The 18,076-nt window shown below is 43.6% G+C and overlaps 1 protein-coding gene across 1 annotated transcript in view; it reads right to left on the bottom strand.

Moving 5' to 3' along the window:
* Positions 1-323: 323 nt before the first annotated feature.
* The window catches only part of NEK5 (NIMA related kinase 5), a 93,687-nt gene continuing 75,934 nt past the window's right edge, over positions 324-18,076 (bottom strand). The window contains 4 exon segments of the mRNA XM_062195348.1: positions 324-383; positions 385-467; positions 470-591; positions 11,478-11,589. Of these exon segments, the coding sequence (XP_062051332.1) occupies positions 324-383; positions 385-467; positions 470-591; positions 11,478-11,589 (377 nt within the window).

Raw genomic sequence — 18,076 nt, forward strand, 5'->3', positions numbered from 1 at the left:
GTTCACAGATTCAAAGCATCAGTATTGTCCAAATGTCCATACTGTCCCACTCAGGATGTGCATCAGGAAGCTGTAATGGAGAGCAGAGAAAGGATTTGAACCTAGGGTCTCCCAGTGAGCAGTAGCTTAACTGCTACACCAAACACCTATCCTGAGCCAACATATTCTGCCTATCATGTAAATTATTTGGGAGCTTTCTTAATTGAAATATTAAGGTAAAATATTAATATTTAGATTCAGTTGGTCTAAGGTGAAAAAATAAATCCTTGGGATTACTGGAAGACTCTTACAGTAAGTGAATATGACTGAAGAAAACAGAATAATCACACCAGTATATTTTGACTGGTTATTGATGATCCTTGAGCTTCATTAACAACACAAATAACTGTCATCGGCTGAAGTAGAAACAGTCTCCAAACCTTCATTCAACTCTTGACATTTCAGCATGCTTATCTTCTCTCTTCTAACTTTTCGGAATCCTTACAGTAACCAGAATCTCTTTCCCTTTTTTCCTCCTCTTCAGAGACAGAGAGTTTTTCTAGGGATTCTACTATTTCATCTCTCAGCTCATTTTCAGATTCTTCAAAGCTTCTGAAATAATAAAAAATCAAGATTATGATACGAAAGCACTGAAGAATATTGAAGAAAACTAATTTCCCTTTTCATTTTCTACCCCCACATGGGTAATATCACAGTTACATTTTCAACTGGGTAATAAATTATATACCAGTCTTTTTTTATTTATTTGAAAGGCAGAGAAGAGATCTTCCATCACTGACTCATTCCCCAAATGTCTACAAGAGCTGGGCTGGGCTGCACCAGGCCAAAGCCAGGAGCGGAACTCAATCCAGGATTCACATGTGTGTGTGTCAGAGATCCAAATACTTAGGCCATCATCTGGTGCCTCCCAGGGTACACATTAGCAAGAAGCTGGAATCAGAAGCAGAGCCAGTACTTGAACCCAGGCACTCTGCTATGGGATGCAGGCATCCCAAAGTGCATCTTAACCACTGTACCAAATGCCTGACTCTCTTGGGATATTTTTAGACCACCTGTACACTGCAAGGGTCCTAGCTAGCGAGAACAGAGGATCCAATAAGAAACTAAGAACTTGTTAGATAGGTAATAGGTGCACAGGAAGAAGGAAAACACTCTTTAAACCCTCCAGAACAACAAAATTCCAAAACACTACAATAAATCTAATGATAAGATAGATGGGCACAAAATGGGAGGGGAAAAAAAGAGCATGAAGTAACTCCAGAAGAAATTAATTTTTAATAATTTTTATTTATTTGAAAAGTAAAAGCAAGAGAGAGGGAAAGAGAGAGATCTTTCATCTGCTGGTTCACTCACTCCCCAAATGCCCACGACAGTTGGAGATGAGCCAGACTGAAGCTAAGTGGCAGGAACTCAATTCAGGTGTCCCACATAGGTGGCTGGGAACCAGCTACTTGAGCCATCAGTGTTTCTTCCTAGAGTGCACATTTGTAGGAAGCTGCAGTATAAACAGCTACTCCAACATGGGATGTGGGCATCCCAAGCCCATCCTAACCTCTAGGCCAAATGCCTACCCCCAGATGAAATTGTTTTTTGGAGGATTTTGGCAAATCTCTATAAGTAAGAATGCTCAAAAAAGATAAACTGATGCAAATAAATTAAAAATTTTTATAGGAAAAGTTACACAATAAAATAACATTAATATAAGAAAAACCAATTATCTTGTACACAAAATATTTAAGTATTTAAATTTAAAATATCAAAAGATGGCCGGTGCCATGGCTCACTTGGTTAATCATTCACCTGCGGTGCCTGCATCCCATATGGGCGCCGGGTTCTAGTCCTGGTTGCTCCTCTTCCAGTCCAGCTCTCTGCTATGGCCCAGGAGGGCAATGGAGGATGGTCCAAGTGCTTGGGCCCCTGCACCCGCATGGGAGACCAGGTGGAAGCACCTGGCTCCAGGCTTCCGATAGACATAGTTCCAGCCGTATCGGCCATTTGGGGAGTGAACCAACGGAAGGAAGACCTTTCTCTCTGTCCCTCTAAGTCTAACTCTGTCAAATAAATTTTTAAAAAATTAGAAATAAAATAAAAAGATGGGACAGACATTCAGCACAACAGCTGAAGTACTACTTGGGAGGTCAGCATCCCACAGGAGTGTGCCTAGGTTCATGTCCCAGCTCCACTTCCAGTTCCAGCTTCTTTCTGGTGCACACTCTGGGGAACAGCAGGTGATGACGCCAGTGCATGGGTCCCTGGCACCCACAGAGGAGACCCAGATACAGTTCCAGTCTTCTGGCCACAGCTTGGTCCAGATCTGACTGTTGTAGGCACTAGGGGAGTAAACGGACAGATGGAGAATCTCGGTATATCTGGATTTTTTTTTTTTTTTGTCTCTCTTTCAAAAATAATTTTTCTTTCTTTTTTTTTTTTTTTTTTGACAGGCAGAGTGGATAGTGAGAGAGAGAGAGACAGAGAGAAAGGTCTTCCTTTTACCGTTGGTTCACCCTCCAATGGCCGCTGTGGCCGGTGCATCACGTTGATCCTAAGCCAGGAGCCAGGTGCTTCTCCTGGTCTCCCATGCGGGTGCAGGGCCCAAGAACTTGGGCCATCCTCCACTGCCTTCCCGGGCCATAGCAGAAAGCTGGCCTGGAAGAGGGGCAGCTGGGATAGAATCCGGCGCCCCAACCAGGACTAGAACCTGGTGTGCTGGCGCCGCAAGGTGATGGATTAACCTGTTAAGTCACGGCGCCGGCCTCAAATAAATAATTTAAAAAATATATTATATTGGGGCTAGCACTGTGGCACAGTGAGTTAACGCCCTGGCCTGAAGCAGTGGCATCCCATATGGGCTCTGGTTCAAGACCCGGCTGCTCCTCTTCCAATCCAGTTGTCTGCTATGGCCTGGGAAATCAGTAGAAGATGTCTCAAGTCCTTGGGCCCCTGCACCCCTGTGGGAGACCCAAAGAAGCTTCTGGCTCCTGGCTTCGGATCAACACAGCTCCAGCCGTTGCGGCTAACTGGGGAGAGAACAATCAGATGGAAGATTCTCTCTCTCTCTCTCTCTACCTCTCCTCTCTCTATAAAAATAAGACAAAAATAAAAATATATATATTATAAAATGAAATTTAAAACCAAAAACTGGGACCTTTAAGGCAGCGGCATCCCATACTGGAGTGAGGGTTTCAGTCCTGGCTACTCAATTCCTATCTGGCTTCCTGCTAATGCACCTGGGAAGACAGCAGAAATGACCCAAGTAAATGGGTTCCTGTAACACACATGGGAATCTGGGATAGAGTTCCTGGCTCCTGGCATGAGCCTGGCCCAGTCCCCACTGTTACAGCCATTCAGGAAGTAGATAAAAAAAAAAAGTAGATGGAGGATCGATCTCTCTCTGACTCTCCCTTTCTCTGTAATTCTCCCTCTCTAACGATTCTTTTCAAATAAAATAAATATTTTAAAATAAATAAATAAATAAAATGCAATAGATGATACAAAACTAGAATTAGAAAACAGTACTCAAGAATTCACCCTTGGGGCAAGCATTTGGCTAAGAGGTTAAGATACCATTTAGGACCTAAGTCCCACATTGAAGTAGCTTAGACACCCAGCTCCAGCTCCTGACTCCAGCTTCCTGCTAATGCATCTTCCTGGCTCACGTAGTTAGGTCCCTGCCACCCGTGTGGGCATCTGGATTGGGTTTCTAGCTCCAGACTTCACCCCAGTCCCTACCCTTGCAGGTGTTTGGGGAGTCAAGCAGCCAATGGGAGCTCACCCTTGTCTAACTCAATCCCTCAAAAAGAACTCCCCTTTAAGGGAACAAAGAGGAGAATAAAAAACATGAGAATATAAACAGTTATTATTGGGGACAGATTGAAAAGCTCCAACATATGTCTATTTCAAGAACCAAAAGGATGAAATATGAACAATACTGGGAGAAATAATAGATACAAATGTCCTAGAACTAAAGAAAGCCTTGGGTCCTCAAAAGAAAGTGAACCAAGCAGAATAAAAGCCATATCCAAACCTGGACATACCATAGTGAAACATAAGATCATAAAAAATCAAACTATAAAGCATCAGAGAGGCAGGCAGCATATGTATAAAGGAAAAATAATCAGATGAGAGCACATTTCTCATCAACAGTGAGAGAGGCCAGGAGAAAAATGACTGTCAACCTAAAAGTATATGCCTGGTAAAACTGCGGAAGATTAAAGGCAAAATGAAAACAATTTTTATATGCAAAGAAGCCAAAAGGTTTACCCCCAATGACCTAGCACAAGGAATTATACTAGGACACACATGCACAAGAAATCTTAGCCTAAGGAAAAGCATGGGATAGGAAAAACAAAAAAAGCAAAACAAACAAACAAAAAAACAAAAAAAACACACAGCAAGTCCAGACAATGATAAACTAGGTTGGCAAATTAACTTTGAGAATATAATTTTTATGCATATAGCATATGTCTTTTTTTTTTTTTTTTCATTTAAGAAACATTAAATTGGGCACTGGGCTTGTGACATAGTAGAGTAAGCCGCTGCCTATGACTCAGGCATCCCATATAGGCAGTGGTTTGAGTTCCAGCTGCTCCACTTCCAATCCAACTCCCTGTTAATGCTCTTGGGAAAGCAGTAGAAAATGGCCCAAGTGCTTGGGTTCCTACCACCCACATGGGAGACTTGGATGAAGCTCCTGGCTCCTGGCTCCTGGCTCCTGGCTTCCACATGGCCCAGCGCCGGCCCTGCAGCCATTTGGGAAATAAACCAGCAGATGGAAGATCTCTCTAACACACTTCCAAATAAATAAGTAGATCTTTAAAAAAAAATTGGATGAACTGATTTGATATCTGAAATTAAAAATATTCCACACCTACCAAGAAAAGTGAGGAGGAAAGCAGTCTAAAAAGAAACAATGTTGCTAGTTGTTGAGACTAGAAGATGGATATGAGAGGGTTCTCATTATGCTAATATCTCTCTCTCTCTCTCTCTCTCTTTTTTTTTTTTTTACCATGATTGAAGTTTTCCATGGCTGGTGTTGTGGTGCAGCAAGTAAAGCTGCCACCAGTATCCCAAATGAGTGCCAGTTCAGGTCACAGCTGCTCCACTTCTGATCCAGCTCCCTGCCAATGCACCTGGGAAAGTAGCAAAACATGGCAAGTACTTGGGTCCTTGCTGCCCACGTGGAAGACCAGATGAAGTCTTCCTAACTTGTAAAAGAACTATGAATAAATTGTTTCCAAAGGAGGAAACAGATGGTTCTATGTTGAAAGATAACTTCACTCATGAAGGAAATGCTAATTATGGTGCAGGAAAGAGAAGCCACCTGGGACACGTGCATCCCATATCTGAGCGTCTGGGTTCCAGTGCTGGCTCCACTCCCAATTCCAGCTTCCTGCTGTGTGCACCCTGAGAGGCAGCAGGTGATGGCTCAAGTACTTGAGTCTCTGCCATCCACATGGGAGACCTGAATTGGATCCTGGCTTTGACCTGGTCCATCCTTGGCTGTTGAGGGAATTTGGAAAGTGAACCAAGTAGATGGAGGATCTCTTTCTCTCTGCTTTTCAAGTAAATTTTAAAAATTAAAAACCAAAATAATGTTCAGTAAACTAGCCTGAAATATCATTTTGTTAACCTACCAGTCATGCAATGATCCAAAAGTTTGAGCAAGAAAATGTGTGGGGTTGGGGCTGGCGCTGTGGTGTAGCAGGTAAAGCTGCCACCTGCAGTGCCGGCATCCCATATGGGTGCCAGTTCGAGTCCCAGCTGCTCCACTTCTGATTCTGCCCTCTGCTATGGCCTGGGAAAGCAGTAGAAGATGTCTCAAGTCCTTGGGACCTTGCACCCTCGTGGGAGACCTGGAAGAAGCTTCTGGATCCTGGCTTTGGATAGGCACAGCTCCGGCTGTAGCGGCCAACTGTGGAGTGAACCAGCGGATGAAAGACCTCTCTCTCTCTCTCTCTCTCTCTTTCTCTCTCTCTCTCTCTGCCTCTCCTTCTTTTTCTGTGTAACTCTGACTTTCAAGTAAATAAATAAATCTTTTAAAAAAAATGTGTGGAGAAATAGGTACTTCAATATAGTAAGGTTAACATAACAGGTGCAGCTTCTGTAAAGGACAATTTTACAACATCCAATTTACAAATTTATATACTCTGAGTCAATACTTTGTTCTGTGTACACACACACACACATATACATATATGTATGTATTTGAAATGACGATACTTTCAATATATATTCTAAATGAAAAACACGTTACAGGTGTAGGGATTAAGGGAAATTTCCCCTCTGCCTTCTCAAGGTTCGTAGGAATAAAGCTACAAAGACTAAATAGGAGAAAAGGCATACAGACGTATGCATGTGCAAAAGAGGAAAATCACAGGAGTGTGATTACCAGTAGCCCAGCATCACTCACAAGTTCATATACCCTTTTCTCATAGCGGACAGGGAGAATGGGAATTGAAGACAGTTTTGAGGGGCTATTAATGATGTTGGGTCAAATGAATGGTCCCAGAGATAAGAGGTTAGCAGGTAGTAAAAATCCCTTAGCAATTAAAATGAGCCCAAGAAACAGACCTCTGTAAAGGAAGTCCCTCCAGGTTGAGTGCATTCCTCAGCCTTGTCTGAGATAGTCAGTGCGGCTCAAGGGTGGGCATGGAGGGCAATTCTGTTTCATTCTGCAGTCTGGCCTTACTGGAGACAAAAACAGCATTCCATGCAGTCCGTCCCTGGGCTTTGGTTGGGCAAAAGGTCCCAAGAGGGACCTTGATTCTGGGCCTGCTTTTAATGCTTTTTCCATATTTTGAGGAAACTGTTTTCTGAACTCCAACATAAGACAGCACTCTATGAAACCATTTCTATAAAAAAGAAAAAGGATATATGTATATGAGAGAAGTACAGTTTTGCTGATATTTTAATGGAACTCTTCCAGAAATGTATGCACAAGAAGCAGATTGGAGGGACTGAAGCTGTGGTGCAGTAGGTTAATCCTCTGCCTGTGGCGCCGGCATCCGATATGGGCGTCAGACTCCAGCTCTCTGCTGTGGCCTGGGAAGGCAGTAGAAGATGGTCCAAGTGCTTGGGCCCCTGCACCTGCGCGGAGACCAGGAAGAAGCACCCAGCTCCTGGCTTTGGATCAGCACAGCTCCAGCCATTGTGGCCATTTGGGGAGTGAACCAGCAGAAGGAAGACCTTTCTCTCTGTCTCTCCCTCTCACTGTCTGTAACTCTACCTCTCAAATAAATAAATAAACTCTTAAAAAAAGGAAGAAGCAGATTGGATTGGTTGACTCCAAGAAGACAGATATTATGGGTGAAATGGAGATGGTAGGGAGGACTGTGATAAGAGTGTGGCTTTTAAATTTGGAGCCATGTGGCTATAATGCCTGTTAAAAAAGAAAAGTGTAACAGAATTTTTAAAATCCACAGGACTCCAAATTTTAGACTAATAAGAACATTCACTTAGGTGACATGATAATACATCAGTAGTGTTCTATGTACAACAATAGCCAATTCAGAAACACAGTAGGAGAAAAATGATCCCATAAATAATGGAACAACCACTAAAAATTAAATGGAACCTATACCATGAAAAATTTAGAAAAAGAATGAGAAATTCAAAAAAGAGAGAGACATAAATAGATGGATGTGAGAACACTGGGCCTGAACTCCCAGGCCTGATGAAACTGGGTGCAGATAGTTCATCTAAAGGCTACTGGAATGTTTACTGCTTTGGAAAGCCCCTCACCTGGGGACATTCCAAACTGCTAAAACACTGCTTGTAAACTTCACCAAGGAGCCTCTCTGCAGGTCTCCCACCCACCTTATAGCATCCATATGGCGCTCTGCACTTCCCCCAACAAGCTGTTTCAGAAGGGACTCTGCTGGCTTCTCAAATGGAATGAAGCCTGGCTTCACACCCCCTACCCAGGCTGAACCTCCACTCTCTTTATCTCCCCCATTCTGTCCCCTTTAAAATAAAGTCTTTTTACTTTAACTACCCACTTCCTCGCCTTCTTTGAACCCTAAAATCCTAAAACTTAACAAGGGAGAGCTCTACTACATTCATGGATGTTAAGATTCATAATTGGCCAGCGCCGCAGCTCAATAGGCTAATCCTCCGCCTGCGGTGCCGGCACACTGGGTTCTAGTCCCAGTCGGGGTGCTGGATTCTGTCCCGGTTGCTCCTCTTCCAGGCCAGCTCTCTGATGTGGCCCGGGAGTGCAGTGGAGGATGGCCCAAATCCTTGGGTCCTGCACCCCATGGGAGACCAGGATAAGCACCTGGCTTCTGGCTTCGGATCAGCGCAGTGCACTGGCCACGGCAGTCATTGGAGGGTGAACCAACAGCAAAAGGAAGACCTTTCTCTCTGTCTCTCTCTCTCACTGTCCACTCTGCCTGTCAAAAAATAAATAAATAAATAAATAAATAAAATATTCATAATCATAATACATAAATGGATAAAGGAAATGTGTTGTATTTATTTTAATTTTTTAACTGAAAGCCAGAGACAGAGAGCTTCTATCTGCTTGTTCACTGCTCAAATGCCCGTACCATCCCAGGTTGGATCAGGCTAAAGTCAGGAGCCTGAACTCCATCCAGGTCTCCCAGATGGGTGCCAGGGATCCAAGTACATGAGTCATCATCTGCTGCTCCCCGGGGTGTGCCTTAGTAGGAAGGTAGAATGGGACTCAGATGAGGCACTCTGTTATGGGATGTGGGTACCCCAACTGGTGACTTAACAGCTCTGTCCAACACCTGACCCAGAAAATCTATTATATAGACAGAATGAAATACTGTTCAGTTTTAAAAGGGAAGGAAATGATGTGATTTGTGGCAACACAGATGAACCTGAAGGACCTTATGCTATGTGAGAAAAAGACACAGAAAGATACATACAACATGATCTCACTTACATGTATATGCAAAACAAAACAATGTACATGTAAAACAATTAAACTCACAGAATCAGCAAGTAGAATGGTGGTTACCAGTGGCTGGGGGGGGAAAGGCAACTGGTCCAAGGATAAAAAGCTGTAGTTAGGAAGAATAAAAGCCAGAAATCTATTGTAAAACACGATGACTACAGCTAATGACACTGTATTGTATTTCTGAAAATTGTAGGTGCTAATATCACGGCAGAGTGGGTTAGGCTGCCACCTGCAATGCCAGCATCCTATATAAGCATGGGTTTAAGTCCCAGCTGCTCCACTTCCAAACTAGCTCCCTGATAATGCACCTGGGAAGGCAGCAGAAGATGGCCCAAGCACTTGGGCCCCTTCCACCCTGGGGGGAGACCTAGGCATGGCCCAGCCTAGGATGTTGTAGCCATTTGGGTAGTAAATTCAATGAATGGAAGATTCCTCTCTCTTCCTCTCCTCTCCCTCTCCCTGGTTCTCTCCTTCCCCACCCCCTGTCTCTCCCTCTCTAACTCTGCCTTTCAAATAAATAAAATGAATCTTAAAAGAAGAAAAAGTGCTGAAACAGTAGACTTTAAGTGCTCTTGCTACTGAGGCAATGCCTGAGTTTCTACCCTACTCTAACATTGTTTCTCTATAAAAGCAGAATGACTTCAGGGCAGAAGGTTCTCCCTAGAACTGGTTTTAAAAGATCCAAGACAGCTGCCAATGGGACCTAAAGCAGACCTCAAGCCTCATTATAATCTCGGTTCTATCACTCTCACCACAGCCAAGACAGTTGACAGTTCTCATGACAACCAGCAAATGAAGTCATAAAAAAGTCAGCTCCCCAATCCACAGAATTACACCATGAGTTTCCCAGCTTTTAGCAGGTCCCTCCCCTCCCCCTCACCCCCTTTACCCTGTATCTATGACCCCTCAGCACCCAGAAGATTGAGAATTGCAACATAGGCTCTCCTTTTTCCATGCTTTGGCCACAGAACAACACTTGTGCTGTTGATCAGCTTTGCTTTCATTATTGGTTTCATGACACGGACTGTACAAATTACCTGCTTTTGGGGTCCCCTGACCCTAAAAATGGGGGTAACAGTCTCACTACAAATAAATAAATACATGAGGTTAGCTTGATTTAGTCATTCCATAACATATACACATTTTAAAACATCATGTCAGAAACCATAAATATATACAATTTGGTTGATTAAAAAAATTACAGGATGGCATTATGGCACAGATTAGGCCACCACTTGCAATGCTGACGTCCCATATTGGAGAACCAGTTCCAGCTCTGGCCTCTTGGTTTCTGATCCAGCTTCCTGCTCATGCATCCGGGAAGGCAGCAGAAGATGACCCAAGTGTTTGGGTCCCTGACACCCACGTGGGAAACCAGGATAGAGTTCCTGGCTCCTGGCTTTGGTGTGGTCCAGCTCTGGCTGTGGTGGGCATTTGAGATTGAACCAGTAGATACAAGATCTCTGTTTCTCTCTCTCTCTCTCTCTCTCTCTCTCTCTCTCTCTCTCTCTCTTTCAAATAAATAAATCTTTAAAAATTAAGAATAACTGTTTTAAAGACTCAATCACAAAAATGTCAATTCCCATAAATGAATCAATAAATGTAATGTGAGTTCCATCAAAATTCTAACAAAAGCTTCTACAATACTTTATAAGAGAAAGGAAAGATGTATATATATATTATGTAAAGGGCAATAATAGTTAAGAAAAAGATGTAGAGACTAGAAGAAGGTGTGTGTTCTAGCCCTACCAGATATGAAAAGGTATGATAAAGCCATAGTAATTAAGAAAGCATATCAGGGGCCATCATGGTGGTGTAATGGGTTAAGCTGCCATCTGCAATGTCAGCATTCTGCATGGGTGCCGGGTTGAGTCCCAGCTGCTCCATTTCTGATCTAGCCCCCTGCTAATGTGCCTGGGAAAGCAGTGGAAGATGGCCCAAGTCCTTGGGTTCAAGCACTCATGTGGGAGACCTGGATGTAGCTCCTGCCTCCTGGCTTCGGTCTGGCCCAGCCCTGGCCATTGTGGCCATAGGGGGAGTGAACCAGAGGATGGAAGATCTCTCTGTCTCTTTCTCTCCATCTCTCTGTAATTCTGCCTTTCAAATAAACAAATAAGTCTTAAAAAAAAAAAAAAAAGACACTGGGGGCCGATGCTGTGGCGCAGTGGGTTAACAGCCTGGCCTGGAGCGCCGGCATCCCATATGGGCGCCAGTTCTGGACCCAGCTGCTCCACTTCCAATCCTGCTTTCTGCTATGGCCTGGGAAAGCAGTAGAAGATGGTCCAAGTCCTTGGGCCCCTGCAACCACGTGGAAGACCCAGAGGAGGCTCCTGGCTTTGGGTCAGCGCAGCTCTAGCCATTGTGGCCAATTGGGGAGTGAGCCATCAGATGGAAGACCTCTCTCTCTCTGCCTCTCCTCTCTCTGTGTAACTCTGACTTTCAAATAATAAAAAAAAAAGACACTATCGCTGAGGCAAATATAGAAAATAATGCCATTGAAGAAGAATGGAAAGTCCTAAAATGAACCCATGCATGTAGTAAAATCCGGTCTTACGTATCATCATCATCAGATCGTGGTTCTAATTGTTCCTCATCTATTTCAACACCAGAGGCCATTTCCACCTTTGCTTCATCTTCATCTTTAGGAATCCATGGTTTTAATGTTCCTCCTGTTGAAGAAATAACAGAGAGATTAAAGCATCTCCACCCAAACACTTGAAGAGGAGAATGTATCAAAAATCCTACGAGGAATGTCAAACACAACTGTAAAACCTTGCAATCGTTTCCATTAAAATAATGACTGGGATGACAACTGACATCCAACCACTCAGCATTGTGCTGAGGGTAGCAGGCAACACAAGACAGGAAAAAGAAGTAACGATGAAAGAGAAAGTGACAAATGTTCCCACTTGGTGCACCCTGGGAGGAAGCAGGTGATGGCTCAAGTAGTTGTGTCCCTGCCAAAAAGAAAAGAAGAAACAGAAAGAACAGGCCATCTGGCCCATCTTTTCCTACATGCATCAAGTCATAAAGATTCTCTTGGGAGCATAACACCCCCAATCAAGGTGAGAAAATAGACTTCATCACCAAACACAGGTAATTGGGGCTACAATGAACTTGAATAGATAATACGATCATTAAAGGTAGGAGTGGGGGGGGGTGGAAAGGGGGTGTTGGACCTTCCAATCCTCATCATGCAGTGGTCTTCCTAATGAGCATCCCCCTTTCCAAAACTATCAAGAGGCCACTGTTCATCTCACTAGCAGACAAAAGACAATCATGCCATTCCAGAGATTTCAAGTGGTTTTAGGAGCTCTGTGCCAGGAAACAGAACCAAACACAAAATAAGAAGGGACTTCAAAAAGTACTTGAAAAAACGGAATTAAAGGATGAAAATAGGGGCCAGTGCTGTGGCATAGTATGTTAAGCCTCTCCCTGCAGCACTGGCAACCCATATGGGCATCAGTTGGAGTCCTGGCTGCTCCACTTCCAATTGGTGCTTGGGCCCCAGCACCTACCTACATGGGAGCCCCAGAAGAAGCTCCTGGCTCCTGGCTCCAGCTTGGCCAGCTTCAGCTGTTGTGGCCATTTGGGGAATGAACCAGCAGATGAAAGACCTCTCTTTCTCTCTCCCTCTCTCTGTCTTTAATTCTACCTTTTAAATAAATCCATCTTTTTTAAAGAAAACTTTTAACTTTTTTTTTTTTTTTTTTTGGACAGGCAGAGTGGACAGTGAGAGAGGGAGCGTCAGAGAGAAAGGTCTTCCTTTGCCGTTGGTTCACCCTCCAATGGCTGCCACGGCCAGCGCGCTGCGGCCGGCGCACCGCGCTGATCCGAAGGCAGGAGCCAGGTGCTTCTCCTGGTCTCCCATGGGGTGCAGGGCCCAAGGACTTGAGCCATCCTCCACTGCACTCCTGCGCCATAGCAGAGAACTGGCCTGGAAGAGGGGCAACCCGGACAGAATCTGGCGCCCCAACCGGGACTAGGACCCAGTGTGCTGGCGCCGCAAGGCAGAGGATTAGCCTGTTGAGCCACAGCGCCGGCCAAAAAAGTCTTCTTTTAAAAAATATAAAATACAAAATTTTATTTCTCAACATAAGTTCCATCAAATTCAAGATTTTTAAAGTGATGACACCAGGCATTTAGTCTATTGGTAAAGAGCAAAGGATCCTGGGAATCAAATCTAACTATGTCAATGAAGTCTTCTTTACATTAATTGAAAAATGTGTGCCCTTTAAAGGTTATTTTATGGAATAAACATTTGACCTAGAGGTTAAGATGCCCAAGTCTCATATCTTCCACATCAGAATGCCTGCACTCAATAACCAGCTCCACTCCTGACTCCCCAACTTCCTGCTGATATAGAGCCTGGAAGCAGCAGAGGGCTCAATTATTGGATTGTTTCTGGCTCCCAACTTTAACCCCCACCAGCTGTTCAAGCATTTGGGGGGTGAACCAGCAAATGAGAGTTCTTTCCCTTTCTCTCTGCCTTTAAAAAACTAAACGATTTTTCTTTTGAATGGGGTCATCAAAGAAGGAGGTACCTTTCTCTGAAGGGAGGAGAGAACTTCCACTTTGACTATGACCCTATCGGAATAAGATCAAAGTCAGCGAACTGTAAAGGCTTCCATAGCCCTGGCAACTCATGACTAGAGCCTAGGGAGATTACTGACGCCATGAACAGGAGTGTCAAATTGTTAAGTCAGCAACAGAAGTCACTGTGTACTTACATCCCATGTGGGATCTGTCCTTAATGTGTTGTCTAATGTGCAGTGATGCTATAACTAGTACTGAAACAGTATTTTTACACTTTGTGTTTCTGCGTGGGTACAAACTGATGAGGTCTTTACTAATTATATACTCAATTGATCTTCTGTATATAAAGATAATTGGAAATTAAAAAAAAAACCTGGTGTTAAATTGGAAATGGCATAGAAAATTAATTAAAAAAATATTATGTAGGATCTCTGTCTTTAATGTGCTGTACACTCTTATTTAATGCTATAACTAGTACTCCAACAGTATTTTTTTTCACTTTGTGTTGCTATATGGGGGCAAACTGTTGAAATCGTTACCTAATATATACTAAACTGATCTTCTGTATATAAAGAGAATTGAAAATGAATCATAATGTGATTGGAAGGGAAGAGGGAATGGGAAAGGGGAGGTTGTGGGTGGGAGGGAAGTTTTGGGAGGGGGAAGCCATTGTAACCCATAAGCTGTACTTTGGAAATTTATATTCATTAAATAAAAATTTAATTAAAAAAAGAGATCTCTTTAATATCAGGCAGCAAAAAGAAGTCAGAGGAACCAGATAAAGACTAAAAGGTAGATGCTAAATGATTTCCCATTGAAACACCCATAAAATTGTCCTTGCAGGATGAGAGGAACAAGCAGGAGTGTGGTCATGGTGGAGGACTTTTCCTGAGCATCTCTCTGTGAAAGCCTTGACACTTTCAAAATACTCTTAATAACCAGTTGTTATTACATTTTGGCTCTCCAGCGAGTAAACAAGTAAAATTCCTTGAGCATCTCAAAAAATTTGCCATGACCTTTGCTGCTGACCAGTTTGCTTTTTCTTTGACTGAGCCACTCCCACCTCTTGGGAGCCACTGCTTTACCTTCAAGATTGGACTGGCAAAACCATGTTTCATCTTGGGTTCCAATTCTTCTAGGAAATGCTTCAGGATCTTGATCCCACTTGAAAATTTCCATTGAGTTCTGCTCTTGACTGCAGCTGATCTGGATACAACAGTTTTGGCACTCATTAAGCACAAAGTTTACTCAACTTAATTTTCTTCTTTTTAAAATGCTCCAGTAGGTTTTATTAAAGGAAAAATTTGCATGATTTACTTTTCACCAGTCTGTTCTAGCATGCTTCTAGTAACATCAGAATCACCTGGATCAGTGATGGCCAGAGTACATTCTCTGCAGTATTATTTTCCACACACTGTGCCCAATCGATATCGTTGCCACTGCAGTGACAGACACCAGATCTGCCAACATGGCATAATACTCTATTCCAGATTTCCCAGATTACAAGTATACACTCCTGGATATTCGTTCCTGATGCATTTGCAATGGGTGACACCTGCTCAGTTTTTCCTTCAGTCACCTCAAAGCTGGATGGCCAAATTGGCTTTGCTTTGTCTGACCATCTTCAAGGTCTGCGTGTACCCCAACACGTATCTTCCACTCTTCATCACAAGCTGGAGTTGATCCACTCCAGCAACTTTTTCATCTTTGTGGCCATCATCTTTCTGCCTTAGGTCACTCGACGTTCGTTTTTCAGTCAGAATTCTGTAAGCTGAACATTTGAGATGTCTATGGTGTCAATTATTGTTTATGCTGTTAATCCTCGGTCCTCTCCAACTGGCTATAGACCATGAACAAGATTAACTTTTTTCTATGCACGTTGGCCTGGATGGTCTGCCACTGTGGACTTCACCTTCAACATCATCATGTCTCTCCCCCGCCCTTTCCCTCTCCCCTCCCCTTCTCCCTCCTCTTCCTTCTCCTTCTCCTCTTCCTCCCCTTCCTCTTCCTCTTCCTCTCCTCCTCCTCCTTCTTCTCTTCTATCTCCTTCTTCCTCTTCCTCTTCTTCCTTCTCCTCCTCCTTCTTCTTTTTAAGGATTTACATATTTATTTTAAAGGCAGGGTTACAGAGACAGAGAGAGAAGTCTTCCACCCATTGGGTCACTTCCTAAATGCCACAACGCCTGAAGCTAGGCTGATCAAAAGCAAGGATCCTGGAGCTTCTTTCAGGTTTTCCATGTGCACACAAGGGCCCAAGGACTTGGGCAGTCCTCTGCTGCTTTCCCAGGCCATTGCAGAGCTGGATCTGAAAGGAAGCATCCAGGAAACAAACCAGTGCCCAAATGGGATGCCGGCACTGCAAGAGGGCAGCTTGACCTGCTACACGACAGTGTTGGCCTTATCTCATCCCCCCTTAAAATTAGTTGTCCTTTTTGTGAACCACTGATTTCTTTTGGGCATTGTCCCCAAACATTTCTTTTAAGGCATCAATTATTTTACTATTCTCCTACTGAAGTTTCACCATAAATTGGATGTTTGTTTGGTTTCAAAATTAGCAGAATTCATGTTGCTCTGAGAAGGACTATTTTCAGATTGATGTCTTGTTCTTCTCAGTGCCTTAAACTAGATCCAGATCAGATATATTCTAACAAGTCAGTATGGGTTTATTTTGCAGAAATCATTGCAGCAAAATCACTGCAGGTACTGTCATTGGCAGCAGCTGGCTCACCTCAATTCTTTTTTGCCAGCAGAGTGATGAATTATACACAACTCAGTGGGATGAAAGTAGGGATAGGAAAGTAAAGTTTATTAAAGTACATTCCCAGGGAGAAATGGGCCAGTCGAGAGAGCACACAGCACCCTTTCTTGCAGATCTGGGGCTTTTATTCCTAAAGTATGAGGGGTGTTGCCTGGTAATGAGGCTGTGATGCTCATGAATGGCCTTTGTGGTTGACACGTGCGAGTTGCACACCTTTGCACTCTCTGGGCATGTGGCTACAAACTAGACTTCTGGTTTGGCTTTGTTCCCATTTTATCAGGATACTTTACGCTCAAAGAGCAAAGTGGGTGATCTTGGTTGACCCCAAGTGGAGAGCAGCTTCCTTGGTTTCACTCCTGGAGGAAGAGTTGAGGCCCTACTCAGTGGCTCATGTCTAATTCTCTGCTGACATATACTTTTTCCATAATATTCATTGCCATGAAACTTCTGAAGATCCCTATTTACCACATAGGAAAAAATATGTAACAATTTTACCATCTTAACAATGTTCAAGTGAACACTCAGTATTGTTAACCCTATGCAGATTGTATGGATTTCTAGGACTTATTCATCTTGCATGAAAGAGAAGCTCACTGAAACTTTATACCCATTGAACAATAACTCCCCATTTCCTCCTCCATCCAGCTACTTTCAGTTTGGAAGAGTTTGACAACTTTAGATACATCACATTAGTGTGATTGTTAGGTGCTAAGGTAGGTATTATTCCATGTGTGTGAGAATGGCTGAAGAACAAAGCGGGAATTTGGTATGGCTGAGTGAGGGAAGAAACAGAGAAGCATGCCTTGGAAGCAGCCCAGCAGGCCCACATGTCCAATAGCTGGGTCCTAGTCCTCCCCTGGGGACAGCTCAGGGGAATCTTCCCAGCCCTACACCAAGGGGGCAATTAGGTCCAATAACTCTGCTGTATAAGCCCTGGAAGGAATTTCAGGAATCCCACGGCAGCTAAGCCCTCTGCCCAGCAACATCCCAGAAAAGGGAGGTGGGAGGAGAAACAGTAGGCCCATACCATAAAAACTTTAGTCTAAACACAGACCTGGCTCTTAATTCTTTGCTGAGATGCCTGCCTGGCCTGCCAGGTGTATTCACTTCATTTAACTTCACTAGCTTACTTACTGCTAATCTCCCTCATATCTGAAAGTCTTTTCTTATGCAAAGACAAGAAACTATGTTCCAGCAATCACCAGTAACAGAATCATGCATTGTTTTATGTATATACGTACAGCTTATTTCACTTAGCCTAATACTGTACACTTAAGTTTCATCTATGTGATAACATATGACAGGATTTCCCTTTTTTTTAAAAAAAAAATTTATTTACTTGAGAGGTAGATTTACAGAGAGAGAGAGAGGTATCTCCTATCCACTGGTTCACTTCCCAAATGTCCACAACAGCCACAACAGACTGGGCCAGGACAAAGCCAGGAGCTACATCTGGGTCTCCTATGTGGATGCAGGAGCCCAGGGACTTAGGCTATCTTCTGCTGCTTTTCCAGGCACATTAGCAGGGAACTGGATCAGAAATGGAGCAGCACGGACTTGAACCAGCTCCTTTATGGCATGCTGGCACTGCAGGCCATGGTTTAACCTGCTGAGCCACAGCACCAGCCCAGGATTTCTTTCTTTCTTTCTTTTTAATTATTTGAAAGGCAGAAAGTGACAGAGAGCAGAGGGAGGAAGAGAGACATGAGGAGAACTTCCAGCCACTGGTTCACTCCCACAAATGCCTGAAACAGCCAGTCCAAAATCATTAGCCAGAAACTCCATCTGGGTCTTGGGCCATTATCTGCTGCCTTCAAAGATGCACTTAGGCAGAGTAGACAGGACTTGAGCCAGCACTC

The sequence above is a fragment of the Lepus europaeus genome, chromosome 6, assembly GCF_033115175.1.
Source record: "Lepus europaeus isolate LE1 chromosome 6, mLepTim1.pri, whole genome shotgun sequence".
In the NCBI taxonomy this organism is placed as follows: Eukaryota; Metazoa; Chordata; class Mammalia; order Lagomorpha; family Leporidae; genus Lepus; species Lepus europaeus.